Consider the following 19629-nt stretch of genomic DNA (forward strand, 5'->3'; position numbering starts at 1 on the left):
TTACAAGGGGTGTTTGGGTTCTCTCCCCATGGTATTCCGTGTTTATAGCTGTGCACACAAGCAAAACTTCACACACACACACACACACACACACACACACACACACACACACACACACACACACACACACACACACACACACACACACACACACACACACACACACACACACACAGTACAATGAATGCACCATGGCTTTGACTGTCTAAACTACCTTAATTACTCATGTTGTTGAAGCTTGGGAAGAAGACTGCTGGCTTTGTTTTCTGCTTGTGCAGGATTGGTGAGTTTCTATGGTTACTGGCTGTGCTGATTTGCAAGAGCCAATGAGGGGATAAAAAACAAGTTCAGGGGAGAGGGCCTTGTGCAAGTGTGAGGGGTATACTAGTCTACCCGTTCAGCTCATACAGCTCCACTCGGCTTGTCACCCTCCCCTAGCTTGTCTCGTCTTTCACACTCGTCCTCTACATCAAGCAATCTTCATTGGATATATACAAGCAGTTTCAGTATATGAAAAGGGATATGTTAATTTTATAGTTTATCCATAAAGGGAATTACTATACTCTTGTGTTCATAAAGAGAGAATACTTTTTTGTTCACTTAAATGAGCTACTTCTGTGTTTTCTTTAAACTGGAATGTGAAAGGATTTTTGCTGCTTAAACGTAATTTTTTGGTATTTGATTTATTCACTGGAACGTGTTGGTGTAAGGCTGGCTATCTAAACAAGGTGTGTGTTCACACCTTCAAGGCTGCTGAAGCATGGGCATAGATGGAATTCAGTTGAAGGAAGAGGGGGATGAGGTGAAGGAGAAGAAAGAAGATGAAGTGATCCACCTGAGGAGGACAATAGGTATGCTTCCGGCTATCTCCTTCATCATCGGTACCGTGGTGGGCAGCGGCATCTTCATTGCACCAAAAGGGGTTCTGATGAACAGTGGTAGTGTGGGGCTGTCACTGGTGGTTTGGACACTGTGTGGGGTCCTCTCCACCTTCGGTAAGCACCAACTGTCATTTTAAAAGAGGTAGCTGGTACCTATGAAAGCAAGAGGAGTATAATTGTGATGTTTGAGAGTGGCAGTTGCTAACACAATATCTGTCTTGAAACATTTGTATTAGATATTCACACTTCAGTCTGATTCAGTATTGTTAAAGGTTCCATTGCAGCCGTTTTTATCTCAAAATTAAAACATTTCTAGGTAACAATGAAGCACCTTTACTGTGATTTTTTTTCAATTAAAATGGTTAAAAATATACAAAAATAAAACTGTGCTGGATGTATTCACTTAGTTGAATGATCTGGCCATGGTCCACAATCCTCTGTTATTTGCACATGGGAACAAACCTTTGTACCTATAAAGTAACTTTGACTTATCTTATTTAATTAAGGTAATAACAGTTCACTGTACCGGTTATTGTCATACATGCACCACTATTATTTGTACCATTAACATAATTTAAAACATTTATTATCCTTCAAGTATATGAGTCCTTGCACAGATGTCCAAATGTTTACTATTAAACTGATGGGTTAACATACAGATGTTGGATCTTAATTTGAGCCAGTTTGCTACAGCAGGAAAATGAGCCTGTGGATTATAATTAATGGCCATTTTTGTAGGGGTTGATGCATTTTTCATTAGGGCAAATCAAGTCTGAAATAGACATTTCAGTGGAAATTACAAACTTCAGAAGCCTTTTTAAACCTCAAATACGCTACAAGTTTGAATTTACTGCTGTGCGGGAAAATACTTAGGAATAAAAGTGATAAAATGAAGATCTGTACTATTCATTACGGCTGTTTATAGGGTAATAGCCTATGGCTGACCAAATAAACGGATCAAAAGGGTAGCATGGGGTGGATGTATGCCTGACCTTTCCCAGGTATTCCCCCAGTTTTTAACTTTATTATACCACAGTTATAAGCACAGCTATAACTAATGATATGCACTGAATAATTAATATTTGAAAAAAATCTGTTTCCTGAATGTATAGAGATCGTTATACAATAGAAAATATCCCAGCCCACTGAGCAAAAATTTGTTGAGTCCACATAGTTTCCACATCATTTCAATCAACAAATTCAATGTGGGAAAACTGACTGTATTTGAAAAAAGTAATCAACTAAGGGAATTTTGTATTTTTTTTTCACCCAAGGAATCCAATTACTTGACATTTTTTGTGATTTCACATTGAATTCGTGTTAGTTGACAACTCAGCCAAATGTAAATCAAAACTTTACGTTGAACTGACGCTATGCCCTGTGGGAGATGTGTCATCTGTCTCTGCCCTTTGTCCAGGGGCCTTGTGCTATGCTGAGCTGGGAACCACCTTTACAAAGTCAGGGGGCCACTACACCTATCTGCTTGAAACATTAGGACCCTTGCCTGCGTTCCTGCGTCTCTGGGCAGAGTTTTTATTCATCAGGTCAGCAGCCTGTATCTCCGTGTCTCTGTGCATACACTCTTAGAATAGTTTAGGAGACAGTATAGTTTACTACAAGTTTTTCTAATACTTTAATACTGTACTCCATGTGGACTGTAAAGGCCAGCTGTAGCATCCTACGTGTCCCTGGCGTTCGGACGCTATGTGGTGGATCCCTTTTTCAGCCCTTGTGCTCCTCCCACAGCACTGATTAAACTGGTCAGCATCCTTGGAGTGAGTGAGTGATAAAATACAACCGAAAATACTTTGTGAATTGTTTGATTACTATGGTATACTATTTCAACAAGGTTTATCTTCCTCCTCTCACTGTAGCATTTGTGGTGGCGATAAACTGCTGGAGTGTGACCCTGGCATCTCGCACCCAGGTCACGCTGACATTCATCAAGATGTTTGCCCTGGTCTTAATTATCGTTCCTGGCATCACGGCATTAGCCAGAGGTGGGTAGTGGTTTTGGTAGAGTAAAATGATACACGATGTACACAATATACACAGGACCCTAATCAACCAAACCCTGCTAACTCATTTTCCTCTCTCCCCTCCCCAGGACAGACAGAGAACTTTCAGAATGGCTTTGAGATTGATACATTAACACTGGATAAGCTACCATTGGCCTTTTATTCTGGTCTATATGCCTATGGTGGATGGTAAACAGTGCACAAGAAATTCTCATATCATACCATTGTTGTGTTATCCATAAAGAACTGTTAACTGATAAATTAACATATTTTACTTTCTCCACAGGTTTTATCTGAATTTTGTCACAGAGGAGGTCATTAACCCAAATAGGTATTTTATATTAAAAAAACAATTGACCAATTATTTCCACACAAAAAATCAAGTAACCTCATGTCTTAGTTTGTCTGCTCTATTTTGTCAGAAACATCCCACGGGCAATCATCTTCTCCATGGTGACGGTGACTGTGTGCTACGTTCTTGTCAACGTGGCCTATTACACAATGATGACAGCAGAGGAGCTTCTTGTGTCTGACGCTGTAGCTGTGGTCAGTACTGTGGCATCAGATGGTCAAAGCCAAGAGACGAAAAATAACTGCATATGAAGTGAACTGCATGTCAGTCTCATATATGCTGTCTGTTTATCGCAGACGTTTGCCAATCGTGCGCTTCACGGCTTGGCCTCTGTGATTCCTGTACTGGTAGCTGTGTCCTGTCTTGGGGCGCTGAACGGTGGCTTCTTTGGAGCACCCAGGTAATAATGCTGCACTCTCGTAATTCAGAAATGTACCCCTTGATGTACGCTTGGCTGGTTTTATTCACGAGACGTCTGTCTGTCCGTGGTGCAGGATGCTGTTCGTGGGGGCCAGGGAGGGACACTGGCCAGTCCTCTTCTCAATGATCCATATCCGTAGAAACACGCCTCTGCCTGCTGTTCTGCTGCTGGTATAGTCTACTACTACTGCCCATAGTCATCCTTGCTAACCCTATTAGAGTCTCTTTACAGACATCTGTATTGTGGGGATGTCCTTATTGGGTTGATGAGGTAGGTCTATGCTTTGCTTTCATGGTCCAGTTGAGATGTTTGTGTTGTCCTTCCTGCAGTATCCGTTGGTGGTAGTGATGGTGGCAAGAGGAGAGATATTCCAGCTGATCAACTTTGCCTCCTTCTCTCGGTGGCTCTTCATTGCCATGGCGACCATGGGGATGCTCATCCATCGCTACCGCTTCCCCCTCCACCCAAGACCCTTCAAGGTTGCTATGACTACTATAATTAACTAATGTCACTTGTTTGGTACTTACTAGTTGGCGGTTTCTTGACTGCTTACCTAGTTTTATTCCTATGATCAGCTCATAATTCTATTCTATGTCTACTAGGTGCCGCTGGCCATTGCAGTCACCTTCACAGTGGTGTGCTTCTTCATCGTTGGGCTGTCTCTGTACTCAGACCCCTGGAACACAGGGGGCAGCTGTGCTCTCACCCTGTCTGGAATCCCTGTCTACTACCTGACCGTGCACCGCTCACGCCTGCCCACCCGATGGAGAAAGATATTCAGTAAGTCACATCCTTATCATGCCACTATAATGTCGTTGTCATCATACTGAATTACTGATAGCAGAAATGTCAGATGAGGGTGTTGTGTGGGATAGTTATGGCTGTTGCAAGTCACTGACAGGACTGCCTCTCTATTCTCCAGACTACTGCAGTAAGCAGCTCCAGATACTGCTGGAGGTGGCTCAGCAGGAAGTTCAGACCTACTAAAGACGCCTCTTTACACACACACTGACTGGACGGACAGACACCCATTGCTGTGCCCTCCATATTGTATATGGATGTAAATACCAAGGCATGTTAGATTTGGAAAATGAGCCGTTAACTCTACAACATTCACTGCTGGGAAAGTTAGTTCCGCAGAAAAAAAACTTGTTTTTGTTTACTTGAATTAATGAGATGTAATTTTACGCTTTGAATACGATAGATGTTTTGTGTGGATTATTTACATTTAAAATGACGCTCATCAGCAAATGTTGACATACTGGTATTTGGTACTCACCTGCATTGCTTGCTGTTTGGGGTTTTAGGCTGGGTTTCTGTACAGCACTTTGAGATATCAGCTGATGTACGAAGGGCTTTATAAATACATTTGATTTTATACTCAAATAAAACAAAAAGAGAAACTGTGACATTAATTTATTCCATTTACATAGGATTCATAAAACAGACATGCTTTTCTTAAACATCCCCAAATTTACCCATGTCAGTTTCTCCCCAAACCTCCCTCTGGGGTCTGTTGTACTGGTCATGTAATAAATACTGAACCAGAATGTAAAAGTTCTTGAATATTATGTGGTGTTCATGCCTCTTCCAGTTTATCATTATTTTAAATGATATGGGGCAAGAAACCCAGGACTGTGTGAAATCTAGTCAAGTTAAGACATCTAAACCCAACCAATGTGAAAAGGAGCAGCAAAGTCAGCGGGTTTCACTGTAGTCAGCACACCCACCCAAAAAGAAAAAAGGCACTTTAAACGTTTACATTAGCTACAGTTTCCAAGACACCAGTACGGTAAAGATAAGAAACCAAGTCAATCACCAGCAAGCCCATGCCATGATATTAAACACTAGCAGACAGGATGCTCCTCAGACTTTAACCTGAATGTGTCCACCACAAGCACAGCTAACAAAGGAACTGAGAAGAACTATAAAAAGCCTTACATCATTCACAATTGGTCCTATGCAAATGATGCCGTCTTCCTTTCCCATAACAAAGTAACAACTATGACCCTTCGATCAAGATAAAACCATAAACTCATGCATTAAATGTTTAACCTTCTAGCCAAAAAACTTCCAATGACAATTCAAACATTTTTTTTTATTCAAATATATTTCCCTTCTACCCAGACGGAGTAACACAGGAATAGAAGACAATCACCGTACTACTTTATGCTTTTACATAGTGAGTAAGAAACTACTACCACTCTTTAAAAGTTCACAAAGCAGATTGGACATTGTCATGCCTAGAATAAGTTACAAAAGTGCACTAGAATAAGTGTTGACTTGGTCAATCAAAAATGGCATCTCCTCTGGGTGTAGACAGTCCTTGTTGTTTATTACTTTCTCTCATTGGTGGTTGATCGTCTGTACATCATGTTACATCCTTTCAGAGGTCCAATCAAATGGAGACTCGCTCAGGCACCACATCTTATATTCTAGCATGGTAGTGTCGGTCTCACTGGATAGTTTGATGATTTATCTATGTATAAATGTACATTTTAAAGAGCAAAATATATTACAAAATGTGCAAATTAACATACATATTCTATGCAGGCTACATATCAACATACTTTTCGGTTCTCTAGTAGTTCCTTCAAGACTATCGTGGGAGGCAGTGAATTGTAATCAAAATATGGTCGCTTAAGCTTGTGGCATGAAACACAACCAAGAGAGAGGAAAAAGACTGGTTAGTTTTGACAAAAGCAACCAACGACAAAGAAAAAAAATCTAAGTTAGAAACACTCCCACATTTACAGATTGGAAGATGATGTGAGCAGCTTGGGTAATGATGAGACTATGGCATCCTCATCTAGCAAGGAACTTTGAAAGGGTCGTGCTCTCTGCTCGGCAGTGGCTACTTGAGTTCAGGGATGAGCTGAGACCAGCTGATGTTCCCCATACCCAGATCATCATCCTCCAGGCCAGAGAAGCTGATATCCACCAAGATCTTGCTCAGGCTGTCGTTCATGGTGTCCAGGACCAAGCCCTCCGTAAGGGAGCGGTTAGCTGTGGAGGGACCCCCGATCTGGAGCACTCTGGAGCAGCCCTGCAGACGCTCCGGCCCCGGGGAGCAGGTGTCGGTGAGGCCAGCCGCAGATGAGGAGCGTGCAGAGGTGAGCAGCTCGCGAGGGGAGTTGAACAAGGGCAGGTCCTTAAAGGGAGTGCTACTGAAGCTGAAGGGGGTGTGGTCATGGCGGTGCGGGGTGAAGTTGGGGCCGGGGGTTCGGATGGGGCTGAAGTCCAGCATGCCGCCTCTCTCCTTGCCCAGCGGGGTCACCCTCCAGGGCTCTAACAGCACAGTGGGTGGCTTGCTGGGGGTGGAGGAGGCTGGGTGGCTGCTCTTGATGGGGGTCTTGAAAGAGAACTCCCTGCAGGGGCTGTCAGGCTCCGGCCGGGGATCGAGCTCGGCGTCCTGGAAGGCGGAGCCATCGGAGGCCAGGCCCGAGTCGAAGAAGGTGCTGTCGGGGAAGAGGAGCACGGGCTCCTCATTGGAAGGCAGGACGAGGCGCTGCTTGCGACGGGAGCTGCTGACTTCCTTCCTGGTGTTGGTCAGAACAGCCCTAGGGGCAACGGAGGTCAGGGGCACACAGACCTGCTCCTCCTTCATCTCCTCAACTGGAGGAGCATACAACATCACTGTGGAGGCATCACTGTACGTAACCTGCCAAACACACAGTTCCAGCGTATTCATTTAATAACTATAGGGAATCAAGTAACCTCCCGGCACTTCACAATAAAAAAAAAACATATGGTAATGGTGAGACTTTACCTTGGGAGCTATACGGACCCTCTTTCCCCCTCCTGAGGAGCTAGATTTCTGTTGGGGGGCAGAGAGGGGGAGCTGTGTGGACGAGGACAGGAAGAGTGACTGGGTGAAAGGCAGCTGGATGGGGACCAGGTAGGAGTCTGCACGAGGAAGAAGGGGCTTCATCTTCCTCTCTGAACATATGGATGGCAGAAAAAAATGTAATGAGGCAACAGCTACACATCAATAATTTCCAACTCGCAAAGGTTTGGTAATTGTCCAGCTGCTTGTTTCCCCCCCACGTCTTTCCCTCACTCACCAGGGACACTGGCAGATGTTTTCTTGATTTCCGGAGCAATTCTCTTTTGTTGCTGCGGGAGACAATTGAGATGTTAACTTCTTATTCCCAACACAACTATTCTAATTGAAATGGTCCCTTTCTCTTCTCAAAGACAACATATGAAGACGGCATGAGTTAGACCTGTGTAGAAGAAGTTACTGACTATGTACGGTGGTCCTGTGATGTCTGCCTCTCTGCCTACACCTCGCATCTCCCCTGAAATTAATTGTCAGCTTAATGAGCTAAACAAGAGCAGATGGAAAGCATGTCCTGTCCTCTCTCCGACTGTCCTGTCCTCCCTGACTGACAGCCACAGATGAAAAGAAGGGTAAAACGATCTTACATGTTGTTCACAGACCTGCATGGTCCGAGACGAGATGGAAGTGGGATCAGACTCAGTCTGTGGGGGTGGACAATTGGTCAAAAGGGACAGAGTTATCATAGAGATGAGTAAATATCAGAGTTAAGACCGTTATATGCAGGGATTTGTCCTTTTGTGGAGTCCCATAGTTGTAATTGGCAAGCGACAAAATATGACTTAGAACAGAAAAGTGGGTATCATGCTGACCTTGTAAACCTGGTCAAGAGTAAGGCAGCGATTGGCCTCTGGGCGGATGGTCCAGTAGGAGATCTTGCCATCTTGTGTTGTCTCACGGATGAACATGTCATGCAGGGAAAGATTGTGGCGGATGGAATTCTGGCAAGGAGCATAGACAATATCAAACTAAGAGGATGTGGCTTATGCCATTGGCAATTATACCAGTTTTTGTTGGGTGCTTAAGGGGTATTCTTCTGCTTCTATTGTAACACGATATTGTCCTCAACTACTACAGTGACACCAATAAAATCTATCTGTGACCAAGGGCTTATTGTGGATGTTTACCTTCCAGCCTGGCTTGGCCACCTTTCTGAAATATGGAAAGTGATCCTCAATCCAAGTGTAGATCTCTTTCAATGTCATCCTCCTGCTCTTCTTACTGTTGATGGCAAACTGAATCATTGCCATGTACGAGTAGGGTGGTCTCTCTGACAAGGGGTCTTTGACAACCATGTGTGCTTCCATTCGCTCACTTTGTGACTGTGTGCAAAACAGAACAAAAGAGAGGTTGGCTTTGTTTGGCCTATTTAGATACTACTCTTTGAAGACTCAACAAATGCAGCAAGCACACAGAACTAACATCACACTTGAGTGCAACACTCTTGATAAACATATAACATGTTGCCGGTGACACCCTCCTTGAGCATCACTGTTTACATATGTCCGTTGACAATCACACCGAGAAGCTAAAAGAGGAGCCAAACCTGGAGAATCTGTTGGCAAGTGTCATGATTCTCTTTGTTGGCAGCTTTCTTAGCAGGATCTGGTTCAAGACCATCTGTATTCATCCTCCCAAGCCACTGGATGTTAGTAAGGCTGTCATCTAGAGGACTGCAATCAAGGTCCCTATTCACTGTGAAATAATAAAAACTGTGTGCATCAACAATGTTCATCAAACAGTTAAACAACACCTGAAAAGTGGAGGGTAATTTAACCCCAAATTATGAAAGAAAATAAACATACATGGTTTAATTGTAGTCAAAGTCCTAGTATCCTTTAGGCAGTCCATTGTTGTTGCCTTCTCTAGCTGTGTGACAAGAGCCATGCTACCCCTACCAGAGCTGCGTCCTCTCATATAGCTAGGTTGACAGAAAGAATCTGCACCATCCTTGATACAGCCACCACCACTTAGAAGGATGAATTTGTTTGGTCCTTGAGAGCCACACTCCTTCCCCTTGGCAGTGAGGGCCCCAATTACACTCTGAAGGTCTGCAGTTTTGGGGATGACAACCACTTGTGTGCCAGGCATAGTGGGATGGTCCATGATGCGGATGCCATCAGGAAAGCACTGGCCACCTGAGGGTTTGGATGTGGATGGTTCCTTGTGTCGCAGTCCATCCGGCTCCTCAATTGAGCCATCAAGTGTTGGTTCATTTAGCTGGAAAGGAAGCTTCCTCCTCCTAAGGATCAGGGGCCTTCTTGGGCTCTGTTTCATTTTGCTCAGATTACAGAGGCTGGCCCTTTGACTTCACTTGATGTCTGAAGAGATAACAGGTAACGTTAAAGTCACAACATTTCCCATGGGGCAGAAAAAACTGGTTAGATTAGAGCTAGTTAGCTATAATGGTTAAATGATAGCGAAACTGATCTCATGACGAATCAGGTGCTGACAACTTTTTACCTGAGTTGATATGCTGCAACTAAGCAAGCAAGACTGTCGATGCAAAAGCTGTTAGTTCAAAAAAATATCCAAGGTTCTTTTGATGGTTAAATTAAAGTAGCGTTAGCTAGCATGCGTAACCTGGTAACAACGCCGAATTAAATGTATTTCGGATATGGATCACATCATGAATTTATGTTTCCCATATTTGCGCTGACGTTACTCTAGTAACTTGCTAACTTAACTATACAAAAATATTTTGGATTGTTTAAATTAAAAATAAAGCAGCCAGCTAATTGTTACTATAGCTAGCTAGCTAACGATTTTAGAATAGAAATACCAGTCTTTCAAATATCAGCTATGGTTATGACGCAGTCTTCTAGAACACGATGGTGTTAGCTAAATTAAATAGTTGCTAATCCACGGGTTTATAGTTAGCTAGCTAACATACAAAGGTAGAAAAATATTCCCCAAAATAACGTAAACTAGTAGTTAGCTAGCTAGCGGTAGTAGTTAGCGCGTTTAGTTTGCCAGCTAACTTTAATCCAGTTAATTAGCCAGCTAACTAGCAACTTTAACCATGTTGAAAATAACAAACCTTCATATTATGGTGAAGCGCTTTTGTTCTGGGTTACTTGACTCCTTAATTAAACAATGACAATCGAAAATGAAAGTTGATAGGTAGTTTTTAGATCTCTACCTCCTTTCATTCAGTGTGAAAGGGAGTTTGAATTTTGGCGCAGTATTTGCGATTCCAGTCATGTGGTCTTTGCATATCCAATGGGCTGAACCCAGTGGATGTGAAAACCAATCAGCGTTAGCCATTATGTTAACCACAAGACTTGGAGGACAGCGGAGCAAATGCCAAATCGGTGTCCTTTCTGATTCTGACATTATTTATTCAAAACATTGATAACTAGCTACTTCTGACATGCAGTATACACCCAGGTACGTCTTGTGATATACGAAGGCGTACTGTGTTCATGGAAGGGTACATCACTCTTATTTTTGTTGTAGCTAACTAGCTACTTAACACAAAGCAAGCTATAGCGTTATAACGTTTCTTATATACCACATCTGTTCCATACTGCATTACTTTGATACGTCACCTTATATTTCACCTTCTTTTGATCCGATCAGCTCCTCAGCCATGATCTCTGATGCCCCGTAAAACAAGAAAGACATCTTTGCCAAACTCACAGAAGCCGTCGCTGTTGTTTTTTGATCCAGCACTTGATGACGCCAGATACCACAACGTGCCTCAAGTGAGAGGCGTACTCAATCGCAAGTCATTTCTGGTTGAGGAGCAGCGACAGAACAGCTGCACAGCCTGTAGTTCTTGGGTAATCACAGTTTAGGATAACTGATCATGTTTATGATGATCAATCATGTTTTTAATGTAATTATTTACTATCTTCTGAATGTTGTCCGTTCAAACTATAAATAATGTATAACTAACATGTTCAAAGATGTCTCGTCTCTCACTCAATTTCAGGTGAGTCCACAGTTTGATCAACTACCGCCCCCTGCACCCAGAGGAAGGCGAGGGAGGAAGAAGTGCCTCTCTGCAACAAGAATTCTTGACAGGAGTTCTGTTATCCAGAAAAAAATTGTATTTGCAAGTTCCAAGCCTTATCTTTTCAGAGAAGGTCAACAGTCGAATCTCTCCTTGCAAGCGCATAAGGTCGGTTCTCTAAGTACAGAGTACCTAAGTAATCAAGATGAAACGTAGACACCAACACTGATAACTTCTCTCAGGAAAGGGACAGCTGAGAGGAGACGGTTGTCAGAGGTAACACCGGAAGATGCAGCATCAACCTCTAGCAGATGTGTGGTGGTTCTTAGAACATCAGCTGCCAATGTTGCCAGACATTGCAAGAGCCCAGCGTCATGCTCTGCTCGGACTCCTGCCTCAGCAACACACCACACCCCTGGCACGGACAATGTCTTGTCCCCACCTGATGTAGAGACTCCAGAATTACACCATGATGGTAGTTCCTCCTTTCTTCGCCTCCTGTTGCCTGCGTCACAGCCGATGACCCCGCCACACACCGTGACTTCAGAGATTTTAGCAACAGATACCCCAGAGAGGGACTATGGAGTCAAGGTTACATGGAGGAGGAGGAAAGGGCTGATGAGGTTGCTGAGGGACTGAGGTTATCTTTCAAGTGCAGAGGCACTGATTAGCATCTAATCAATATAACTGTAAATATTGACATTTTATCATCATGTTCTGCAATTAACACTGAATTGTAGTTAACACCACATGAATACATTAGTCCACTGATTGAAAGTGATATGTTGCAATGACTATAATATTATATTATATATGTTTTGCTACTCGGGATATTATCGAGTCCACTCAATTGTTTTGCTGCTTGAGATAACTTGGCATGTTGTCCATGTGCAGTTGGTAGTTCAGCCCATTATGGATGTGGCTCTGTCTAGGTTCTTGTTTTCTTTGTACCCTGGGTCCACATTAAATCTTTTTTTTTTAAATTGGTTGTTTTTCAATTTAACATAAATACATAATGAATTTCTGTGGTGTGAGTGTTACAACACTAGCTAGTAACTTGGGTATAAGTAGAGGGGTCTATTTACTAGCTACATGTGTGGTAACATGTCATGCAGAAGCAAAGAAACCTGTCCAATCACTCAGCCTATATAACTTGCCATCCAATATTATTGTCAGTGTTGCCAACTTAGTGACTTTGTTGCTATATTTGGCGAGTATTCAGACCCCTCTATCGTCACATTTTTTAAAAATCGACGAGCGACAAATCTAGCGACGTTCTGGTGTTATTGGAGACTTTTGGAGGCTAACGTGAAAGCACGTATCGTTCTTACTCTTCTCAACGAGCAGTGGGTGCTGCCGTGGGCCCCACCCCGTCCCAAAGCACTCACGCAGCAGTCCCTCCCGGCTGCAGTCAGAGCAGGAGATGTTCACCCCTCCCCGTCCAGACTGCGAATGGATTGCGCATGCGGGAAGCTGCTGCTGGCTGATCCTGCCCTGGCTTACATTCAGGGCGGGATGCAAATGTAAAATGTTCTTTGTCTAAAAAAAAAAAAATCACTGCATTTGACTCACACTGCCTCAGTCACTTACTCACCTTGTCCACTGTGTGTGTGCCTCACTGTGACATAAGCTAAACATCTAGCTGGCTAGCACATCATGTCTCAGTCTAAACTGTACACTCAAAAATACAGAAAGGAGTGGGAATTAAAACCTGAATTCAAAGGCTGGTTGAAGCCGGTTATTGGAGATGATACACGGGCATACTGGCTGTATTGTAAGGCTGATTTCTACGCCAAACTTAGTGATGTAAAAAAAACACATGACAACTCAAAAACATACTCAAAAGGCAAAGCCTTATAACAGTTCCACCCAAAACAAGCTGCCATTTATGATTTAAAAAATGTACTCTGCAAAAAATCGCTGAACACTGTTCCATGCTGGCATGTGATCACATTGGAGAAGCATGTAGAGCTACTTTCTCAGACTCCGCTGCTGCTATCCACTTCAAAGTGCACAGAAATGATTAACGGTGTTCTAGCACCATACTTTCTGAAAAAGTTGGTCGCAGATGTGGGTGACCAGCGTTTCAGCCTCCTCCTCGATGAGTACACGGATGCAAGTGTTTCTACGTACCTGGGGGTAGTGACACCAAGCAGACAACTATCAACATTTCTGGGGGTTGTTGAGTTGGAGTGAGGAGATGCTAAATCTATAGCCTGTGCTGTTGTGGCTTTCCTCGAGAAGTGTTGTCTTAAAAAAGAGAAACTCCTGGGGATAGGGACTGACAATGCCTCTGTTATGACGGGGATTAACAATGGGGTCCATAAAGTGCTGAAGGAGGAGTATGGCCTCAAATATCTGGTTCTTATTCGCTGTGTGTGCCACTCTGCAGCTTGCTGTAAGTCATGCTTCCAATAACACCATCCCCGTAGTGTGGAGTACTTGGTATGAGAGACTTATAACTGGTTTTCAGTGTCTCCAAAGCGCAGGGAGGCCTACAAGGCCATATATGAGACAATCAACTGTGGGGAGAAACCTTTACAGATAACCAAGGTGTGTGCCGCATGTTGGCTCTCCATTGAACCCACGGTTTCACGCATTTTGGACCAGTGGGAGGAGCTTAGGCTGCATTTCACAGTCACCAAGTCCAGTGAACACTGCTACATGGCTGAGGTTTTCTACTCTATGTACAGTGATCCTCAAAGAGGAGAGCAAGTAGATCCTCTTAAGCTACTTGACAGCTTGGTTCGCCTGATCAAGTCTGTGAGCAGCAGGATGCTGAATCCACTGGCAAATGTTGATGTACTCAAAGGGCCAATAGATGGATACATCAGTCCCAAACCGTACCTTGGTTACCCTTTTGAGTCAAAGGCAGCTGAGTTCCACCTTGCACCTGAGGATAAAAACAATGTCAGAAAGCGGTGTGTAGCCTTCACCATCTCCCTCACTAATGAGTTGAGGGTGAGACTGTCAGACAACATCGAAGCATTGCAGTACATGTCAGTTTTCAATGTGGAGGAAACTATAAAGCACAATAAGAGTCCTGGAGAAGAAAAAAAATAGCCACGGTCCTTGGCGACTCAAATGCGGAGATAGACAAGATTGTCCAGCAATGGTATGCCATCCATCTTAGTAAATGGAATGAGACAAAAAACACACTGGGCTTCTGGAGTGAGATTTGAAAGTTCAGGGATGCAGCTGATATCAACCCGTTTCAAGAACTTGCCATGGCTGCTGTGTCTGTGTTGTCCTTGCTGAAGTCGAGAGTGTATTCAGCCAGATGAGTGTGGTAAAAAGCGAACTTAGAAATCGGATGTCCTTGCAGACCCTTAACTCCATCCTGTACAGTCGATATGGACTGAAGCTGTCTGGTGAGGCTTGCTATGAGCACCAGCTGCCTGATAATGTTTTGCAGCTTTTTGGCACATCAGCTGCTTACTTATTTAAGTCAGCTCCCTCAGTTGCTGAACCTGCCATAGAGAGCCCTGACCAAAATGACAATGACCCACTCTTTCTGTGAGCCAGCACAGCCTGTGTGTGTGTGGAGGCGGGTCTGTAAAAAAAAAAACTATTAACCTGAATTAGGGCCAGACTAGTTACCATCATTTTCTCACATTGACAGTTTTTTCTATTGTCTCTTTTTGGTCCATTTAGATTGATAATGTAGATTGTATACAATTAAAAATGTAAAAAATGTTATGGTTAAAAATGTTCATGTTTTACTGTGACTTGTTGTAGCCTCCTAAGACCCTAAGGTTAAAAACCAAATCAAATTAAGAAAACTAAACTAAAAAAACTAAAACAAAAAAATTAAATAAACAACTAAGTAACTCCGCCAGTTTCTCTTTTGGGTCACTTTTGCCGGTCCCAAGTCCAGATAAAGGAGGAGGGTTGGAATTGTGACATAAAAAAAACTATAATCTTTTTTTTTTTTCTACCCCCTTTTTCTCCCAAATTTCGTGGTATCCAATTGTTAGTAGTTACTGTCTTGTCTAATCACTACAACTCCCATAGGGGCTCCGGAGAGACGAAGGTGGACAGCCATGTGTCCTCCGAAACACTACCCAACCAAGCTGCATTGCTTCTTAGGAAGTTATTTTGTAGTTCTAAACATATCCAGGGTGTTTTTTACCAACTTTTTGTCTCTCCCACGACTTTATTCCTCTCTCCTACAGCATCCATCACAATTACATGCACATGGCCAATTATGCAAATTAGGCGATGGCGTCATTTAGCGACTTCTAGGACAGCCAATAGCTACTTTCCTTACTGAGGAGTTGGCAACACTGTGTTGTAGTCATGTGTGGTAACTAGGGCTGTGGGGAACAATTTTCCAAGCGTGTCAAGGAAAGTTGTCTGCTGCACCAGGAGGCCACCACCAGCTGGGATCCATAGCAACCGTGGATAAACATGAGTTACTACAGCATAAGGTAAGTTTAAAAAATAAATAATATATATATAGATAGTTCTTATATAGATAGTTCATATAGTTCTTTGCCCATGATATTATATAGACATGCGGTGACCAAATTTGATGGGCGAAGTGTGTCTGGTGGGTGGTGCGCGAGACTGGTCTGTCACTTAACTTTTTCAGAAGGCACTGCTGCTCGAGAAGACTGATGCTAGTTTGGCTAATGTTAGGCTAGCTAGCTAACGTTTCTTGCTTGCCTCAAGATAGCGTGCTCCGTGAAGAGACTAGAACAGAGGCTGAGTGGTAAATCAATCATGGAAGATAATACCAAGCACAAACTAAAATACATATTTTTCACAACTTTAAATGTAGCTAACTATTCGATTTTTCTTGTCAGGAATCAAGCAGAGTTAAACGCTTATTTTTAACGATTTGGGCATCGTTTTATCACGAAAAGGAAGCATGAGCTGGTCAGTGAATTGTAGCTAGGAAAACTCAATCGATTGTTAGCTAGCTAACGTTAGCGTGCGTGTTAACGGTTTAAGCAGAAAGCACACAATTCTTCATGGATTGCTCGTAAACTTTTTGATTCATGTTTTGTAACAGTAATGTGTTTGAAAATGAGAGAGTATTTTTAAAATGTTAACTTGTTAGCTAGCTACAACGTTCCATCTGAAAAATGTCAAAATTGTATGAACATGCATGTTGACAACGGAGCTATAACGACGTTATAAACATCTGGCAAGGCTCAAGTCTTGAATATGTTGGGTTGCTAACGTTACATTATTGCGTCACGAAAGCCATCAGATGGGGAATATATTATACTCGATTTCTCGAGTTACTGTGGCTTTGTCATAGGAGCTTGCGCCATTGTCCTTGGAGACGGCACCGCATAAATGTGGGTACTATAGCATGCTGCTTGCTAAAAAATACAGTATTAGGGCCTATGAGGGGGGCAATCTTGGCAACATCACTCGGCACGGTCACCACCAAAGAAGTCTCCCGAAACGGAAGAAGTGACAGGATGAACAACATCAACAAAAGCAGGTGAATCAAGCTAATGTCATAGGATAATGATTGTATGGCTCTGTGGCCAACATGGGGACAATCCGATGTTGAATAGGGTGTTGGATGGTTCAGTTCGTGGTTAAGGATGTGATAGTTATGTGATATGCTACATGGAGGCAATAGACAAATTACAATATGTCAGTCAGAGTATGATTATTATTTAACACTACCTGAACCCTTCTGCATAACAGAATCAGCTGTCATAAACACAGTCATGACAACTTTTCATTAAAATTACAATTGACTTTATACTGTTTATGACCCTGCTTTATGCAACTTCATTTCACCCTGTTAATTTGAGTGTCATTTAGGGATTCTTAATGCTTATTTCACAAGCAATCATTTTCCTTATGCTGTGCATTTCTGGTCAAAATAATGACACTCCTCCCCCATATTATTGTGGATTGGAATGTAGTATGGCTGAATGTTATGTGACTATCTGGAGGCTATAGAGAATTCCACAGTCTTTGCTTTTTAAAGAGTGCCTACGAATGTTGCAATACCATTGCACCCACAACAAACAATATTATTGGCTATTCCCTTTGTGACATTAATACACACTGTTGAAAAGGGCTCAGGACAATTAATAGGCAAACATGTTGACACAAGAATTATGCAATCTGGTTTCCGAGCTGGTCATGGGTGCACCTCAGCCACTCTCAAGGTCCTAAACGATATAATAACCGCCATTGATAAAAGACAGTACTGTGTAGCCGTCTTCATCATCCTGGCCAAGGCTTTTGACTCTGTCAATCACCGCATTCTTATGGCAGACTCAATAGCCTTGGCTTCTCAAATGACTGCCTCGTCTGGTTCACCAACTACTTCTCAGAGTTCAGTGTGTGAAATCGGAGGGCCTGTTGTCCGGACCTCTGGAAGTCTCTATGGGGGTGCCACAGGGTTCAATTCTCGGGCCGACTCTTTTCTCTGTATATATCAATGATGTCGCTCTTGCTGCTGGTGATTTTCTGATCCACCTCTATGCAGACGACACCATTCTGTATACATCTGGCCCTTTTTAGTTTAGTTTAGCTTATTAATTTGACCATTTAAAAAAACAAGCACATATAAAACTTAAAAGCCTTACATGCTCATGAATAAAATCATAGAGGATAACACACAATAAAGTCTGGGACTTATTTCCATTGTGGTCCTTTTGAGACAAGATGGCTAGACAAGATCAAACACAGTACGTCAGTGAAATAATAAAACAAAAACACACCTATCTCATCATTCCAGTTACATCATATTCATATGGGCACAGAAGACATCAAACATATTTTTACTTTCTTTTTAAAGCTGTCCAGAGAGGACTATGTTTTTATAGACAGAGGCAACTCATTCCATTCTGAGGCTCCAGTATATAAGAAAGTACTTTTCCCAGCATTACTCCTGAACCTGTATAAGCACACATCAGCAACACCTGATCTGGTGCTGTGATTGTGTGCATCCCTAACACGAGGAAAGTAATCACTTAGATATCTGGGCGCAGGACCATAAATACTCCTGTAAACCAAACCTAGTCTAATCTGGGACACCCCGGCCTCAACAGGCAGCCAGTTTAGTTCCTGAAAGCAGCTCCTGCCTATGAGTACGTGGACTCACCTTCAATACTACCATGATCAGCTTATTCTGGGCTATCTGGAGCTTCCCCTTCATAAGTTTAGATAAGCCCCCAACCCAGGAAGTACTAGCATGGTCGAAATGGCATTGAATGAGGGCAATAGCTAGCACTTTCATGGAGTCCTTATCAAGCAGCTTGGACTTTCTAGCCAAAAACTTAGTCCTGGCATTAACCTTCCCTAGCACCTTATTGGCCATGTTCACACATCCCAAGCTTCCATCAAGGATACATCCCAAGTAGCTAACAGAGGTTTTAGTAGTCAGCACCTAACCCCCGACCTACACAATTTAGGTCTGGATCCCCAAATAATTGCTTCAGTATTCCCTAAGTGCAGAGATAGCTTATTATCTCCAAAGCCATTTGCTAATGTTAGTAAGCTCTGTGCTAAGTATGCTCTCCAACATAGTTTTACTTTTTTATGAGACACCAGAAGTGTAGAGTCATCCGCATAAAGAAAAAGACGGCAAGAACAAGCATCTTTCGTATCGTTAATATACAATAAAACAGCAGAGGCCCAAGCACGCTCCCCTGCGGAACGCCACAACTCATTGGTTTTGCCTGAGACAGTGAACCATTAACCTCTACTACTTGCTCCCTTCCTGATAAATAGGACTTTACCCAGCCTAGAGGGATACTGCTTAACCCCAGTGCCTCCAGTTTGGAAATTAGGAGACAGTGGTTAACTATCAAAGGCCTTCTGTAGGTCAAGCAGTACCATTGCACACAGATTTCCCTCATCAATCTCTTTCCTGTGAAGTCAGTCAAGTAAAGTAGACATGAATCAGTGGAGCATGTTTTTTTTTTAAACCCGATTGAAAATCATACATTAGACCCTGTTTGTTAACATATTCATACATTTGCTCATGTACAATTCTCTCCAGGATCTTTGATATTACCATTGGATAGATACAGGCCTATAATTCCCAGGGTCAGACTTTATCCCCTTCTTATACAGAGGTATAACTTCAGCTTGTTTCTTGGACTGTGGTAACAAACCTCCAAACGAGCTTCAATGCCATACAACACTCCTTCTGTGGCCTCCAACTGCTTATAAA

General features: G+C 42.8%; 3 protein-coding genes and 1 pseudogene across 8 annotated transcripts in view; 3 read left to right on the forward strand and 1 right to left on the reverse strand.

Moving 5' to 3' along the window:
- The first annotated feature begins 369 nt into the window (after positions 1-369).
- Positions 370-5230, forward strand: LOC109896583 (cystine/glutamate transporter-like). Of its 2 annotated transcripts, none has more exons than XM_020490859.2 (12): positions 370-851; positions 2299-2425; positions 2545-2660; positions 2756-2881; positions 2989-3088; positions 3186-3230; positions 3322-3445; positions 3548-3651; positions 3746-3842; positions 4002-4151; positions 4275-4452; positions 4595-5080. In XM_020490859.2, exons 1-12 carry the CDS (start codon positions 761-763, stop codon positions 4657-4659), a joined length of 1323 nt encoding a protein of 440 aa, XP_020346448.1. In that variant the 5' UTR covers positions 370-760; the 3' UTR covers positions 4660-5080. The 2 variants fall into 2 exon arrangements, with proteins under 2 accessions (XP_020346448.1, XP_020346446.1); XM_020490857.2 differs by having other exon boundaries at positions 399-995; positions 4595-5230.
- Positions 5074-11233, reverse strand: LOC116355001 (forkhead box protein M1). Of its 4 annotated transcripts, none has more exons than XM_031797638.1 (9): positions 10554-10913; positions 9319-9834; positions 9060-9208; positions 8641-8835; positions 8326-8454; positions 8116-8157; positions 7737-7788; positions 7442-7611; positions 5074-7333 (listed from the first exon to the last, which is right to left on the reverse strand). In XM_031797638.1, the coding sequence occupies exons 2-9, from the start codon at positions 9788-9790 to the stop codon at positions 6527-6529; spliced, it is 2016 nt and encodes a 671-aa protein (XP_031653498.1). In that variant the 5' UTR covers positions 9791-9834; positions 10554-10913; the 3' UTR covers positions 5074-6526. The 4 variants fall into 4 exon arrangements, with proteins under 4 accessions (XP_031653498.1, XP_031653495.1, XP_031653496.1 ...); XM_031797635.1 differs by having other exon boundaries at positions 8101-8157; positions 10554-10912; XM_031797636.1 differs by lacking the exon at positions 10554-10913 and adding an exon at positions 11065-11233 and having other exon boundaries at positions 5750-7333; positions 8101-8157.
- Positions 11093-12446, forward strand: LOC109896589 (RAD9, HUS1, RAD1-interacting nuclear orphan protein 1-like; annotated as a pseudogene).
- A 3322-nt stretch (positions 12447-15768) lies between these two features.
- LOC109896544 (tubby-related protein 3) overlaps positions 15769-19629 on the forward strand; it is a 40432-nt gene continuing 36571 nt past the window's right edge. Inside the window, exon 1 of one of the 2 annotated variants that reach the window (XM_031797764.1) lies at positions 15769-15901. In XM_031797764.1, coding sequence (XP_031653624.1) covers positions 15882-15901 — 20 coding nt within the window. In that variant the 5' untranslated portion in view covers positions 15769-15881. Of the gene's footprint in view, positions 15902-16099; positions 16930-19629 lie in introns of those variants that run through there. The other variant, XM_031797763.1, reaches the window with a different exon arrangement.

The sequence above is a fragment of the Oncorhynchus kisutch genome, linkage group LG19 (genome assembly GCF_002021735.2).
Source record: "Oncorhynchus kisutch isolate 150728-3 linkage group LG19, Okis_V2, whole genome shotgun sequence".
Lineage (NCBI taxonomy): Eukaryota > Metazoa > Chordata > Actinopteri > Salmoniformes > Salmonidae > Oncorhynchus > Oncorhynchus kisutch.

Bases quoted from the DNA above. Each gene is read 5' to 3' on its own strand.
- LOC109896583 (XM_020490857.2), top strand. From the start codon at position 761: ATGGGCATAGATGGAATTCAGTTGAAGGAAGAGGGGGATGAGGTGAAG. The intron at 2,882-2,988 runs GTGGGTAGTGGT...TCCCCTCCCCAG, and splicing joins CATCACGGCATTAGCCAGAG to GACAGACAGAGAACTTTCAG. The intron at 3,446-3,547 runs GTCAGTACTGTG...TGTTTATCGCAG, and splicing joins TGTCTGACGCTGTAGCTGTG to ACGTTTGCCAATCGTGCGCT.
- LOC116355001 (XM_031797635.1), bottom strand. From the start codon at position 9,790: ATGAAACAGAGCCCAAGAAGGCCCCTGATCCTTAGGAGGAGGAAGCTT. The intron at 8,836-9,059 runs GTTTGGCTCCTC...TTTTGCACACAG, and splicing joins CTTGCCAACAGATTCTCCAG to TCACAAAGTGAGCGAATGGA. The intron at 8,158-8,325 runs GTCAGCATGATA...CCACCCCCACAG, and splicing joins CTCTTGACCAGGTTTACAAG to ACTGAGTCTGATCCCACTTC.